This window comes from Sceloporus occidentalis, unplaced genomic scaffold, assembly GCF_023333645.1.
Source record: "Sceloporus occidentalis isolate IW3139 unplaced genomic scaffold, rSceOcc1.0.p SCAF_10, whole genome shotgun sequence".
Lineage (NCBI taxonomy): Eukaryota > Metazoa > Chordata > Lepidosauria > Squamata > Phrynosomatidae > Sceloporus > Sceloporus occidentalis.
In genome coordinates this window covers 28,024,267-28,039,749 of record NW_028316990.1, presented here as the reverse complement: position 1 = coordinate 28,039,749, position 15,483 = coordinate 28,024,267, and the positions used below count along the sequence as shown (strand labels likewise).

Here is a 15,483-nt window from a genome sequence, read left to right as displayed (position 1 = left end):
TTCTTCTCCTCTGATCTCTGCTATCTGTTGAATAATGCTTGTTTTCTGGAGGTTGCAACACAGTGGTCAATTCTGATGGATAGGCACACACCATAACAGCTCCATGTAGGGATTCCTCCAAAGGAGATCCAAAAGCTCAAGTAGCTGTGTTAACCTGGAATCACTCCCAGATGTCTTCATCACTATGAGAATCAAGCCTTTTGTGAAACGTGTTGTTGTTGTTAACTGCTCTCAAGTCAACCTACTGCCCTCCACCTTTCCAAGCATTATTGTCATTTCTAGTAAGTCATGCCTTCTCATGATGTGGCCAGACTATGATAACTTAGTCATCCTCAGTTTAGTCAACCGGGCTTCTAGGGAGAGCTCAGGCCTAATTCATTTGTATAGCCCTTTTTTTTCGTAGCCTTCCATGATATCAGCAAAACTCTCTCCAGCACCAGATCTCAAATGAGTTAGCTTTCTTTCTTTCTTTCTTTCTTTCTTTCTTTCTTTCTTTCTTTCTTTCTTCATTGTCCAGCTTTCACAACCACACATAGTGATGGGAAATACAATGGCATAAACAATTCTAACTTTAGGGTTCAGTTGTATATCTTTGCACTTCAGGATATTGTCTAATTCAATAACAGCTTTGGTGCCACAACAAACAATTCCCAGGATTCCATAGCATTGAGCCGTGGCTGTTAAAATGGTGTCAAACTGGATTATTTCTGCAGTGCAGATGCAGCTCTAGTCTTCTCCTGATTTCTTCAATACAGTTTCCATCCCAGTCAATGATTGATCCAGGTTTTGGGAAAATTTAGGTCTTAATTGCTAATTCAAAAGCAGGGAAAATACTTTGCATTACAATGACAATAGTTCACATCAACTTATTGTCAGTTCACTCATACCTACGTTCAGAAGGAAAAGGGAAATTTGGGAAGGGGCAGCAGATAATGTCAACATTCCTGCTAGCCAACCTCTTTGCTTTGATGCCTTAGTGCTTTGATACTATGAGCCCTTGCTCCATTAGAGCAACACTGAGCAACAACCTCAAGCTGCCTGAGTGCAGCAGGCTCTGGTTATTAACCAGGGTCTGAGTCGAAAGGCAAGTAGACTGCAAAAGCGGATGCCACCCACTTCTATGTGAAGCCAGCTTTTGTGGCCCTTGCAAAGTTTAATCAGGTGGTAAAGATTTCATTTATGCCATGCATATGCTGGGAAGGCTTGTGACTTTCTACATGCCAAGCAAGTGCTTGGAAAGTGTTCTTTTTAGGTTTCTTGCTGCTGCTGCTGCTGCTACTGTTGTCATTATGTGCCTTCAAGTCATTTTTGACTTGAGGCTATCCTAAGGTTTTCCATAGCTGAAAGTGTGTAACTTGCCCAAGTGGGTTTCCATGGCCAAGTGGCGAATCGAACTCTGACCTCCAGAGTTGTAATCCAATACTCAAATCATTATATTGTGGCTCTTTTTAGACGACAGTTGCCACATTTCCTAGCCAGTATGTTGGCTAGCTAGGCATTCTCTGAAGTATAGCCCAAAATTAACTTTTCAAAGGTTTGTCTGTAACACTGAGCAATGTCTGTTGCATGATTTATCGGTCAAAAGTTAAAACATGTGCTTCACCCTTAGAAGCCAGTGAGAAATGTAGTATGCATAGCTTTGTTTTGGAAATGCTTAGGGTGTCTGTCTGTCTGTCTGTCTGTCTGTCTGTCTGTCTGTCTGTCTGTGTATGATCAGTGCAAAAATGTCATCTTGGATCAGGTTTGTTATAACAATGATCCTACTGCCAGGACGTACATTTAATAATTACGATGAACATGTCCTTCCGTTTCCTGGGGGAATAACCATTGCCTGTAAGGGAATTATGTTTTCCGCATTTCACCGTAATGCAGTCACAAGGGGAATGTCCTGAAGTCAGAGGAGCAATTATGAAATGAATTGAAACATATATTTGAAAGGGTGACTGTACATGGCGCACAGGGCATCTTTGGAGAATTTAATATCCATGTGCAGAGTCCATTACGTTCCACACAACGTTCAGTTTGACTCTTAACTATTATTAGTTGATGCTCCAAAGTTTGCTTTTTACTTCTACAACATCTGCTTCCCATTTAGAATAGCAGTAGCATGGTATAGTGCTTTGAGCATTGGACTATGACTCTGGACACCAGGGTTCAAATCCTGTCTCGGCCATAAATACCCACTGGATGCCTTTGGGCAAGCCACATGCTGTCAGCTTCAGGGAAGGCAATGGCAAACCCCTCTGAAGAAAATTGCCAAGAAAACCATAAGGCAGAAACAACTCGAAGTCACACAGCAACAAGTAATATTCTCCTATTTTTACTTCAATTCTCAAGCTATTAATACTTGTATGACTTGTTTTAATCCCATCTGTTATAGATTATAGATTATTGATTATTTTAAAACTAGATTTTTAACCAGAAACCAGCAGGGAGACCAAGGAGTCGATTGGAAAGGAAACATAGTTTATTTGGCTGCAGCATTGTTCCTAGACGAAATTCATATCCCAAATTCTGGGACCCCAAATTCAATGTGAACCCAGTTTTTGTAGCATTCTGAACAAAGAAAACTAGAAAATCACATTTCATTGGTTACATTGAATTAACCATTTACACCCCTGTATATTCATTGGATATTCACATATTACACCTAATATATGTCACTACCCTTTATGGGGTATCTGTCAATCAAACTTATCTATATGTTTTGTTTCAAAGACCCCAAACTATCTATGCAGTACTTCCTTTTATTTGGGTTAGCAACTGAAAATATGGAGCCATTTCCAAACGGTTTACGTTCCAAAGCAGAGAATTTGACATGACCTGAATGACAAACTTTGCTCTCATTTCAGCACTATATTTTTAAACTTCTGAGCATAAGTAAAATTCTGAATTTTTAAAATGTTTTTTAAAATTTAATTTTGATTTTTGAAAATATATCGTACATAATGTATTCAAAAAGCAAACAATATTTGCTTTGCCGGTGACATTGCTTGATATGTTTCGCCTCAATTGATTCCTCCGACCATATATTGTACATCACATGTTTCTAATAAAAATAAAGATAAACTAAACAAGCAGCAAAAGCTTTCCCTTCCATTAGCTAAATCCGATCTTATAAAATCTTCATATAAAGTGTAATTCAGTTCTTAATTCATACCTCCCAGCCTCATTTTGGTGAATTCGGAAAAAAGTGAATTCACAGAATTCGCCTTCAAGCTCACTTGGATTTCATTCCGAATTGATCTGGTATGGAATGCAACTTTGCTTCTGCTCTGGGACACCACCGCAAACCCCCCGGGTTGCAAATTCCCCATCATGCGGCGCTGCAATTTCCCTCCATTTCCTTTCACTGGTCCTTTCACTTTCAGGTCAACTTTCAGCGCAACTCATTTTTTGGGAATATATACATGTGTGTATGTGCGTGAATGTGAATATACAGATCTATCTATCTATCTATCTATCTATCTATCTATCTATCTATCTATCTATCTATCTACCTGTGTGTTGAAATAGAAGGAAAAATAAAAAGGGGGATGAAGAAGACACAGAAATATTCACGAGGCAAATATTCACGCAATCACGCGAAATGGAACAAGAACTTGCGCCCCCTTTCACCCCGGAAACGTACAAGGTCACGATGGTTCAGATCCCCACTGAGCATGTGCAAGGGTGCTGATTTAAATAGTTGAATCCCACTGGTGTGATAATACAATTTGCACTCACTTCACTTTGCTTGAATCCGCATCACGTGACTTGCCTTGGATTCGATTCCCCCTCAATTCGGAAGGGCAATGGAAGGGCAACCAGGTATGCAAATGATATGTGTCCAACATAAAAGTCACTCAAACTGTACCACACGGCCCTGCTTATCCTGGCATAGAGAACATCTATACCCACAATGGATGCCTCCCACTCCCAATAGTTGACAGAAGACAGCAGAAGCTAGAACTGGATCTGCTTGTAGATCTTTAAGTGACGTGCTAGATTTTTTGGGTTCTACGTATTTAACAACAGCAGTAACAATACCCATTCCTCCCACCCACATGTGAGTTATACTACTAAGGGGGAAATTGAAGAACCAATAGTAAATTTTGGAAGAACTGTGAACCCCATTCAATAAATAAATAATAATAAAATATATATATTTATTTTTATCCCACTTATTGCCAAGCAATCAAAGCGGTGTACAACAGAAAATATATCCATATAGACATAGAATCATAGAATCATAGAATCATAGAGTTGGAAGAGATCACAAGGGCCATCCAGTCCAACCCCATTCTGCCATGCAGGAAATCACAATCAAAGCATCCCCGACAGATGGCCATCCAGCCTCTGTTTAAAGACCTCTAAGGAAAGAGACTCCACTGCACTCCCAATAAGGAGTGTGTTCCACTGTCAAACAGCCCTTACTGTCAGGAAGGTCTTACTAATGTTGAGGTGGAATCTCTTTTCCTGTAACTTGCATCCATTGTTCCAGGTCCCAGTCTCTGGAGCAGCAGAAAACAAGCTTGCTCCCTCCTCAATATGACATACTTTCAAATATTCAAACAGGGCTATCATATCACCTCTTAACCTTCTTTTCTCCAGGCTAAACATCCCCAGCTCCCTAAGTTGTTCCTCATAGGGCATGGTTTCCAGACCCTTCACCATTTTAGTCGCCCTCAGATTAAACAGTATAAGACTAAAACTAACATTTTAAAATCCAAACATAACCATTGGCAGAGTTCAATAAACGGGGAAGTCTTTTTTGTGGCCGAGTATTTTATTCCGGGAATTCCTTGGTATTCCAGACAAATTCCTGACCTCAGAAGTCATTATTTTCCAAGGCCTATTAAGAATTGCTTTAGCGCTTCTTTATCCTGCTACTGATTTAATGTTGGTCTCTTTCGGTCACTGATTTGTTGTATTTTATACTTTAACAAGCTATACTCTGCCCAGAGGACTTGAGTTATTAGTGAATGGGTTATTAATGTACAAATTGTAGGCACACCTCTCTTGCACTAGTTTCTGCTTAGCTGATCTCAGGATTCTGCCTTGAATCCCTATATTGGGAGAAAGGCGGGATATAAGAAAATAAAACAACAACAACAACAACAACAATAAAATAATTTCAGTAAACAGGAATAAGATCTTCTTGAGAGTCTCTGTCTATCCATCGTATCACATGCTGGTAAAAGGGGCAGGAGGAGAATAGGCAATGTATGCAAATATTGGGAATCTTTGTAAGTTATAGCTTGGCAGCAACCTCCCCATCAAGCATACAGGACAGTAATAGTATGTGGAGTTTTCTGTATCCATATTTAAGTGTTTCGAGACGCTGGAGCTTCTAGCTTCATGTTGTTAGTTCACTATTTCTAGCATCTTTAGTACCAACAGTATCCCCCAAGTACTTTATGTGGATAAATAATGCATAATGGATGAAGAGCAAAGGTATTGGCAGGGGACTGAAGACAGGTGTTCCAGGGAGAGTTGGAAAGAGGTAACGCTTTAAGAATTAAATATTAAAGCTAAGGACGGCTGGGCTGGCATGGAATAGATTGTGTTGCTTCTTCCCCAGAGTCCCACAGCTTTGCTTCTCATCGACTGGCCAAGAATGTCAGCCAGGCTGTCGAAATGTTTAGAGGAATCATTACTGTAAGCTCCAGTCTGTTTTTTAAGAAGAGGTCAAGAGTGGCAGTTAGCGATCTGCAGCCTTCTCCAGTCTCACACACCTGCTCTGTCCTCTGACGTGCCTTATTGCTTATTTAATGCAGCTTCTGCCATGATTTTGGGAGGAAAATTAGCCAAAGCGATCCAGGTAGATGAGCAATTCAAATGTACACGTAAGAAGAAAAAAAAAATGGTGGAGAGTGTGGACTTTATCACAGGTGAGGAATTTCTCTTCATTTTGAATGAAAAGAAAGTGGGGCCAGAACACATTTACGTGAATTCGCTAGTTCAGCGAATTTACGTGAATGTGAATTGCATTCGAACTGGCTTCCCATTGCCCGAAAATAGCTTGCCATTGCCCAAATTTGCATATGGTAGTCTATCACGCAATGATTGCACTCATGATTGCAGTTGGACTGACTTCCCATTGCCTGAAATTGCGTGTGGTAGTCTATCACGCAATAACGTTAAACCCCATGACTGCATTCAGATTGCCATTGGATTATACTTCCAATTTCCCTTGTCTGGGAACGTCCTGTGACCAGTCTGGCACCAAGACTGCATGTAACCTTAGCTGCTAGATAAGCCCTTTTCAAGTTGACGATGAAAAATGCATGAGTTGTGTGAAAGACATAAGCTCCCAAGAAAGGGCTTTTGTGATAACAACATGCTGTGAGTCAGGTATAGGAGCCTTTGGCCCTCATTGTCATAAAGGAGTCTTGATCAGAGGAGGACTCCCAGTCTTCACAGGCCTCCAAAAGCAGATCCCCTCAGGATTTACAGTGCCTAGGGCCTTGTATGAAATCTGTATGCAGAGCAGGTTTAGACTCAGAGGCAAGAGGAGTGAAGATAGAAGGAAGGAACATTAACAACCTAAGATATGTAGACAACACAATACTACTAGCAGAAGCCAACAAAGACCTGGAACAATTACTGAAGGAATTCAAGGAGGCAAGTGCCATGGTTGGATTAATGTTGAATGAAAACAAAAATAATGACAGGAGGATCTACAAGAATTCAATAATAATAATAATAATAATAATAATAATAATAATAATAATAATAAAAAATTTATAGTCCACTCAATCTCAAGCAAAGCCTCTCAGGGCAGGGACAGGGAGACCTGGGCCCTCTTCCTCCCTGCCACATGAGGTAGAGAGGTGGGGTACGCACCGGCTGCCACACCTCTTTCAGTGGTGTCACCTGGTGCTGTCCTGTCTCTCCCCCCCCCCCCCCCATGCATTCCATAGTGATGCTACCATAGCAAGATATGGCTCCATTGGGGCTCACAACACCATCTTCAAAACTAAAACCACTTTCTAGGCTAAAAAAGCTGCTGAAAGACCTCTTTTTCTCCAAACTTTTCTGGATCATACAATTCTAGAATTGGAAAATACCTCAAGATCCATCCAGTCCATCCCCCTGCCATGCAGGAATACACAATCCAAGGCTCCTTCTACTGTATATTGGATAGCTATCACCCAGTCTCTAATATTCCACTTTGGGGCAAGGTACTAGGTTTTGTGGCGTTGTTTCAACTCCAACTTCTAGAACATGGCCACATAGCCTGAAAAACCCACAAAAAACTACGGATGCCTGCCATGAAAGCCTTTGACTTCACATGTCCCTATTGTTTCTGCAGGACTTTTTGCCTGTTTTTGATACCATCAGCCATGATATCCTTCTGAGTTGGCTGACTGCATTGGCTCAGTGCTTGGAGGCACTGTTTTTAGTGGCTTTTGTTCTTCCTGGAGGAGTGTTCTCAGAAGGTGGTGCTGGGGGGATTCTTGTTCGAGGAGACTGGCGTTAGGGTTCTGCTTTGTCCCTTATACTATTTAATGTATACATTAAATGAAACTACTGGATGAGGATGTCCAGAGTTTGGGGGTCAGGTGACTCCAATACGTTAATAATTATTTTTGCTGTATGCTTTCAAGTCTTCCGACTTATGGCAACCCTAAATTTTCTTGGCAATGGGTTTTTGCTTGTCTTTGCATCCTCCGAGGCTGACTTACCCAAAGTCACCTAATGGGTTTCCATTGCTAAGTGGGGATTCAAACCCTGGTCTCCAGAATCATAGTCCAGCACTCAAACCACTATGCCATGCTGGCTCTGGTTGATGATACTCAGCTCTGGTACTCATTTCCACTGAATTCCTGTGCTAGATGGAGTCACACTCCCCCCTGAAGACACAGATTCAAAGTTTGGATGTACCCCTGGATTCAGCTCTGAGCCTGGAAGCTCACATTCCCATGGTGACCAGGAATGCATTTGCACAGTTAAAGACAGTGCGACAACAACATACATTTGTGGAAATGTCTGATCTGGCCATGGCGACACATGCCTTGGTTACGTCCTATTTCGATTACCCTAAAGCGCTCTCTGTGGGGCTGCCTTTGAAAAGTGCTCAGAAACATCAGTTGGCCCCAAAACAGTGAACAGCCAAATTGTTAACTGTGGTGGGTTACAGGGATTGTACTTCTCTCTTGTGACAGCTCCACTGTCAACAGCTCCTTTGGCTGCTGGTACAGTTCCAGACGCAAGTCCAAGTTCTGGTTATGCCCTATAAGGCTTGGAGGAGATTATCTCCCTATATAAACCTGTTCAAATTCTAAGGTTTTTGAGCAAGGCCCTCCTCACTAGACTTTATCACACGGGAGGAATTGCTCTTCATTTTGAATGAAAAGAAAGTGGGGCCAGAACGTATTTACGCTAGTTCAGCAAATTTATGTGAATGTGAATTGCTTTCGGACTGGATTCCCATTGCCTGAAAAAAGCATGCCATTGCCCGAAATTGCGTGTGGTAGTCTATCACACAATAACGTGAAACCCCATGATTGCGTTCAGATTGCCATTAGATTATACTTCCAATTCCCCTTGTCTGATAAACTCCTTAGAATACCACCCTGCTTGCTCTTATTTCATCCCCGTCTTCCCATTTTAAGGTATAATTTAGACTGGGCAGGAAGGAACCTGGCTGTTGCTGTGAAACAAGCTGAAGTGAGAAATCATTACTGATTGTCAAATCAGTCCAGAGATCTGCTGGAGGAGCCAACGGTGCCGGATGCATTACTAGTTTTCCAGCTGTGCAAACGGCTAGAGCAGTCTCCACAGCTGGAGGGCCAATAATTGTGTGGGTCTGTATCCTTTTAAGATGGGACTGGAAACTTCCTCTCTAGATGTTGCTGAACTATGCGTCCAACTGTATGACTGCTTTGGGAAGGAAAGCAAGCTGCCTCTAGAATCATAGAATCCTAGAGTTGGAAGGAACCCCAAGGGCCATCCAGTCCAACCCCATTCTGCCATGCAGGAACTCTCAATCAAAGCATTCCCTGACAGATGGCCATCCAGCCTCTGTTTAAAGCCCTCCAAAGAAAGAGACTCCACCGCTATCTCTGAGGAAGGAGTGTGTTCCACTGTCCAACAGCTCTTACTGTCAGGAAGTTCCTCTTAACCTTGAGGTGGAATTTCTTTTCCTGTAGTGGAGTCTCCTTCCTTGGAGGTCTTTAAGCAGAGGCTGGATGGCCATCTGTCAATGGGGGTGCTTTGATGGAGAGTTCCTGCATGGCAGAATGGGGTTGGACTGGATGGACCTTGGGGTCTCTGAGACTTTTCCCAGCTGAGGAAGTTAACTGGAGAGAGAAAGCGGCTCTCTCTTTCCCACCAGTCACCCCTCCTTTTTCCTGTAAGACACCCCCTTCTTTTTCTTCTCCTTTCTCTCCTTCCCTCCTTCCTCAAAGTCACCCTTGTTCCTTTTCGTGACACCCCTTTCTTCTTCTCCTTCTCCTGTCCCTTCCTTCTCCAGTCCCCACTTCCTTTTCCTGACAGACACCCCTTTCTTCTCCTTCTCCTTTCCCTCCTTCCTTTCCCCGACAGACTCCCCTTTCTTCCTCTCCTCTTTTCTCTCCCTCCCTCCTTCCTAGTCCTCCCTTCCTTTTGCCTGACAGACACCCTTCTTTTTCCTCTCTTGCTCTTTCCTCTCCCTCTCTCCTCAAAGTCACCTCTTCCTTTGCCTGAAAGACACCCCTTTCTTTTCCTCCTTTCCCTCCTTCCTTTTCCTTCCTTTTCCTGACAGACGCCCCCTTTTACTCCTCCTCCTCCTTTCTTTCCTTTCCCTGAGAGATACCTCTTCTTCCTCTTCTCCTTTCCCTCCTTCCTTTTCCTGTCAGACACCCTCTTCTTTTTCTTCTCCTTCTCCTTTCTCCCCCTTCTTCCTGAGAGTCTTCCCTTCCTTTCCCTGAGAGACACCCCCTTCTTCTTCTTCTTCTTCTTCTTCTTCTTCTTCTTCTTCTTCTTCTTCTTCTTCTTCTTCTTCTTCTTCTTCTTCTTCCTCCTTCCCTCCCTCTTTCCAGGCGCCACAAGTGCTGCGCGCGCTCCTTCCTGGGAGGGTTTTTTTCTCCAGAGGAGTCTGAGGAGGAGGAGGAGGAGGAGGAAGAGGGCTGAGGGGGCTCTCCTTCTTGGCTGCCCCTGAGGCTGAGGCTGCCAGGAGGGGGCTGCTTCTCTTCCCCTTCCCCTTCCTCCCTGCTTCCTCCTCCTCCTCTGGGCGCCTGTGGAGTAGTTGTTGTTGGCGCAGCGGAGGCAGCGGAGGAGGCTGGCGGTCCTGGCTCTGCAGCGCCGAGGAGGAGGAGGAGGAGGAGGAGGATGAAGGGCTGCCTCCGGACCTTGCTGCTGCTGCTGCTGCTGCCGGGGCTCTTCTTCCTCGCCTGCCCCGCCGAGGAGCAGCACCCGCAGCAGCACCAGCACCTGGGCAGCATCGTGATGCTCTCCGGCGGCGGCTTGGGCAACCAGAGCCGGGCCCTCTCCCCGCCGGCGCCCCCTCCTCTGGCCCCGGAGCCGCCGGCCTCCTCGGAGCCGTCCGCCTCGCTGCTGCCGCCGGGGCCCGAGGAGTGCCGGGGCTACTTCGACGTGATGGGCCAGTGGGACCCCTCCTTCAACTGCAGCGTCCGCGAGTACCCCTTCTGCTGCGGCACCTGCGGCTTCCGCTTCTGCTGCAAGTACCCCAAGGGCCGCCTGGAGCAGGACCTCTGCACCAACTACATCAAGCCCCCCTGGCTCAACGGCAGGAAGGCCCCCAGCCGCCCCGCAGGACCCGCCGCCGACCCCGCCAGGCACCGCGCCAACCTGGTCGTTTACATCATCTGCGGCGTCGTGGCCGTCATGGTCCTGGTGGGCATCTTCACCAAGCTGGGCCTGGAGAAAGCCCACCGCCCCCACAGGGAGCACATGTCCAGGTGAGCGAGCAGACACACACCCTGCCAGCCCCCCTGTGCCCACCTCGCCCTGGCATCCCGGACCATGCATCAGCCCATTGGGAGCGCACCCATGTCTGCTTCAAGGTGGCACACACCTGTGTGAGCCTCCACTTCAGCTTGGCAAGGCGTGCCAAGCACCCCAGACCCCTGCCTGAGCCCATTGGTAGCAGAATGGGCCAGGCATCCTCACCAACTGTGTGAGCCAATATTTATAGAGCACCCATGCTCACTTCACCCTGGCAAAGCATGCCAGGCATCCCTTGCTTGAGCCGACTGGTATGGTACCTATGCCTGCTTCAACCCAGCAGAGTGTGCCAGGCATCCTGGACACCTGCGTGAGCCTCCTTGTAGGGCACCCGTGCCTGTTTCAACTTGGCAGACACCTGCATGAGCCTACTTCTTCAGCTTGGCAAAGCATGCCAGCCATCCCAGGCCTCTGCTTGAGCCCATTGGTAGGGCACTCATGCCTGCTTCAACCCAGCAGAGTGCGCCAGGCATCCTGGACACCTGTGTGAGCCTCCTTGTAGGGCACCTGCACCCACTTTACCCTGGCAAAGCATGCCAGACATCCCACGGATGGGCTCATTGGTTGGGCGCTTGTGCCTGCTTCAGCCTGGCAAAGCATGCTCCCTACAAGTGGGCTCAAACAGGGGTCTGGGATGGCTGGCATGCTTTGGCCAGGCTGAAGCAGGCACCTAATGCAGCCTTGGTAACCCTCTGGCATGTGAGCTAAGGGGCTTTCTTGCCAGTGGCATCACTAAGTTGGCACGCAGGGGTGCGGAGCACACAGGGTGACACCCAGAAGAGGTCATTGGGTCCTCCAGAGGAGGGCATGAGCACTCTTCCCAGTTGCCCTGGGATGCCGCCCCCAGTACTGGAGGAACATGCTCTTTTGGCCTTCGCTGCCATCCCCCTCCAGCACCAGGTGACACCTGGCATGGGGACACCACCGTTCCTTGCATGGATTACCTCTTGTGCCACAAGAGCCAAATGCCCTATGGGATGTTTAGCCTGAAGAAGAGAAGGTTAAGAGGCCATAGGATAGTCCTGTTTAAATATTTGAAGGGATGCCATATTGAGGAGGGAGCAAGCTTGTTTTCTGCTGCTCCAGAGAGTAGGACCCAGAGCAATGGATGCAAGCTCCAGGAAAAGAGATTCCTCCTAAACATTAGGAGGAACTTCCTGACAGTGAGAGCTCTTTGACAGTGGAACACATTCCCTCAGAGACAGTGATGGAGGTCTTGGCTGGATGGCCATCTGTTGGGGATGCTTTGAGTGAGAGTTCCTGCATGGCAGAATGGGGTTGGACTGGATGGCCCTTGAGGTCTCTTCCAACTTATGATTCTATGATTCTATGATTATAAACTGCTCCCCAGAGAACGAAAGAGACTGCCAAGCGCCTCCACATGTACACACACAAAATACAGGAAGCCTGCAAGAGCAACAGTAACAAATGTGGCGTTTTACTTGCCATGTTTGCTGCTGCTACTAAGCTTCACCCTTCCAACTGTTGCAAATCTCATGCACTGGGCAAACTTCTCTGCAGAGGGCTTGCCAGGATGCTCACACTTACACACACACACACACTTACACACAAGCTGCTTCTTTGTTCTCCAAGAACCAAAAACAGAAAGAAAGGAGAGCCTTTGCTTCCCATCCGCACCTTTCCAGGGTTTGTGACACTGAAACCCCTCTACATGACTGTCGTCGTTAATCAAGCAGAAGGGAGAGAGGATGCGAAAAGGGAGAACACCAAGGATGCTGACAGAACATTGATGCCAGCTTTTCCTCATCCGGCCCCACAGATGTGCCGGAATGAAAGCCTACCTTAGTGGGAGATAGGGAGGTTGTCATCTGACACATCTAGCGAAAGCTGACAATCCCGTAGGGAGATAGTTTTCTAATTTCCTGTTACTTTTCCCATATGCCTTACTTTCGCATTCATGTTTCAGGCTGAGAAAGGTAGGATAGAAATCAAATACGTGAACATAGATTAAAAAAGTAAACAAGATTCCACCCTATCACTAAATCAAATAGCCAGGTAGAATCATAGAATCATAGAATCTGAGAGTTGGAAGAGACTGCAAGCGCCGTCCAGTTCAACCCCATTCTGCCATGTAGGAACTCTCAATCAAAGCATCCTCTGTTTAAAGACTTCCAAGGAAGGAGACTCTGAGAAAGTATGTCCCACTGTCAAACAGCCCTTACTGTCAGGAGGTTCCTCCTAATGTTGAGGTGGAATCTTTTTGCAGTTTGCATCCATTGCTCCGGCTCCTAGTCTTTGGAGCAGCAGAAAACAAGCTTGCTCCATCCTCAATATGACATCCCTTCCAATATTTAAACAGGGCTATCATATCACCTCTTAACCTTCTCTTCTCCAGGCTAAACATCCCCAGCTCCCCCAGGCGTTCCTCATAAGGCATGGATTCCAGACCTTTCACCATTTTAGTTGCCCTCCTTTGGACACGCTCCTTTGGACATCCACCAAGGTGGATTATTCCATGCATGTGGGTGGAGGGGGAGTTATGGTGAACACCCCCCCCCTGAGTAAATCTATGCCCTGATTCCATCTCCGCCCCCCCCATGCTAACACAGGGACATAGCCAAGGGGGGGGGGTTCTTGGGGTCCAGACCCCCCCTTCCGTTAGATAAAATGAATGGTGTGTGCTGCTGCGCCACCGCACCCAAGCCCCATTATAATGGTGGCACTTAGTCTGGAAACCCCCCCCCCCCTTCCCAAAATCCTGGCTACGTCCCTGGCTAACAGCATAATCTCAAGTGGGCTTTTGGCTGATGATCAGGCAAGTGGGATCAAGGCCACTTTGTTTTATAATCTAATAAATGTATCAGTATAAATATGGATTTAGTATTATTATTTTTTAAAAAGATCATCAGGGCCTTTCTCCCTCTGCTTGGCTGCCCCTCCTTTCTCGCATCGGTTGTATCAACAGTAGTGAATCAAACACAAAATCTTATCTTGTCAAGTGATTTGGTTTGTCTGATTCATTATGCTAATCCCCCCCCAACACATGAAAGCAAAACAGATGGGGAACAACATTTGCACATAAAATAATAATAATAAAAAACAATTTCAAGAGCAAGAGCAAACAGTTCTGTTAGATCAGTGCCACCTTTGGGGGCACCCTTTTCCAACCTGGTGCCTTCCAGATGGATTGGACTGCAGCCTACATCATCCCAGCTGTGTGCAGCGATGAGAGCTGTTGCCCAACACATCTGGAGGGCTCTGGGTCCTCCGCAGCGAATTTGGAAGAGCTACCCAAATATGCCACCCTGGATTTGCAACGCTTTCTGTTGAGCATGGCTGCGGTGCTGTCAAGAAACGCCATTCCAAAAGACTCCTTTTCTACATTTCTCCTTCCTCTTCCCCTCCCTGCCCCCTTAGAGATGGATTCAGCACCTGATGCACCTTCCTTGACAAAGATCTTGCCGCTTGCTTTGTGATTAACAACCTCCCCTGTACCAAGACACCCAAAATAGGTTTTGGGATGCATCACCAGTTCTTTCACTAGCAATTATTTGCTATTTATAAACTGGCTAGTGATGGCTGATCATTTTTACTACTAAGGAGGAAAAGCAGAGTGCAGGGAGCTTGTAGGCATCTCATGTTCTTATGTGTGCGAGGGATAATCGGTATAAGAGATGAGCTTTATTAACAGGGTGCCAAAGGTTGGAAAACCAGCTTTGAAGGACTTTAAAGCTGCTGTATATAGATTGAGAAAATTCTGCTCCATTCTCTGCCTTTCAACTCTTAGAAGCTTTGGTCCTCTTCCTGTTTTGTCAGCATTTACACATAGAGGTATCTATGGTGTAAGGTATATCAGGCCATTGTGGTGAGGAACACAACACACATTTACTGAAATAGGACTGATTCTAGCCTTTACACACACATGTCTATGATGTAAACTAAATCATTTCACTGTGGCAAGGAACACAACACACATTTACTGAAATCGGAAGGATATGGAATTGTTTGATTCTAGTGAAGGTGGAGCAAATGTATCTTGCAGATACCCAATTTCAAAAGCCAGCTGAACAATATTACACAGATAAGTATCACTCCACCTCTCCCCTTTTGCCCCTTATGTTTGGCATTCCCTTGTCCACAGGGCCACCATGAGTCAAGATCAACTGGAAGGCAGGCAACAACAGCAACAACTACAACTCAGAATGCCTTATTAGTGTAATTTCTAGACTGTGTATCACAAAATATGTTAGCAGTATATCATAATAAAATAACAATAAATTTGTGAAATGATAGGGTCTAGATGGTGATACTTCTCATCAACCCTTTTTTTAACTGCTAAAAAGGAAAAGAAAAGCCTGTGTCTAACACTCTGTCAATCTTTACAACTAACTTCAAGGAAGTTTTCAAAAAGGCACCACAGTCAATATCCCTCTCCTGTTAACTTGGCTTCATTTATTGCTATTTACTTCTATTCTCTTTCCACAAACAAACTTTAGACACAAGAACGTTGGGGTTTACTATCCTGGATGGTTTTGTGTGTGTCTGTGTGTTTGTCTGTGTGCATATGGTTCTACTGTTCCTTATGTAGTA

The 15,483-nt window shown here is 45.5% G+C and overlaps 1 protein-coding gene across 1 annotated transcript in view; it reads left to right on the top strand.

The window, feature by feature from the left end:
• The first annotated feature begins 10,296 nt into the window (after positions 1-10,296).
• The window catches only part of LOC149306262 (protein shisa-9-like), a 270,711-nt gene continuing 265,524 nt past the window's right edge, over positions 10,297-15,483 (top strand). The window contains exon 1 of the mRNA XM_089540870.1: positions 10,297-10,886. Coding sequence (XP_089396996.1) covers positions 10,297-10,886 — 590 coding nt within the window. The remainder of the gene's footprint in view (positions 10,887-15,483) is intronic.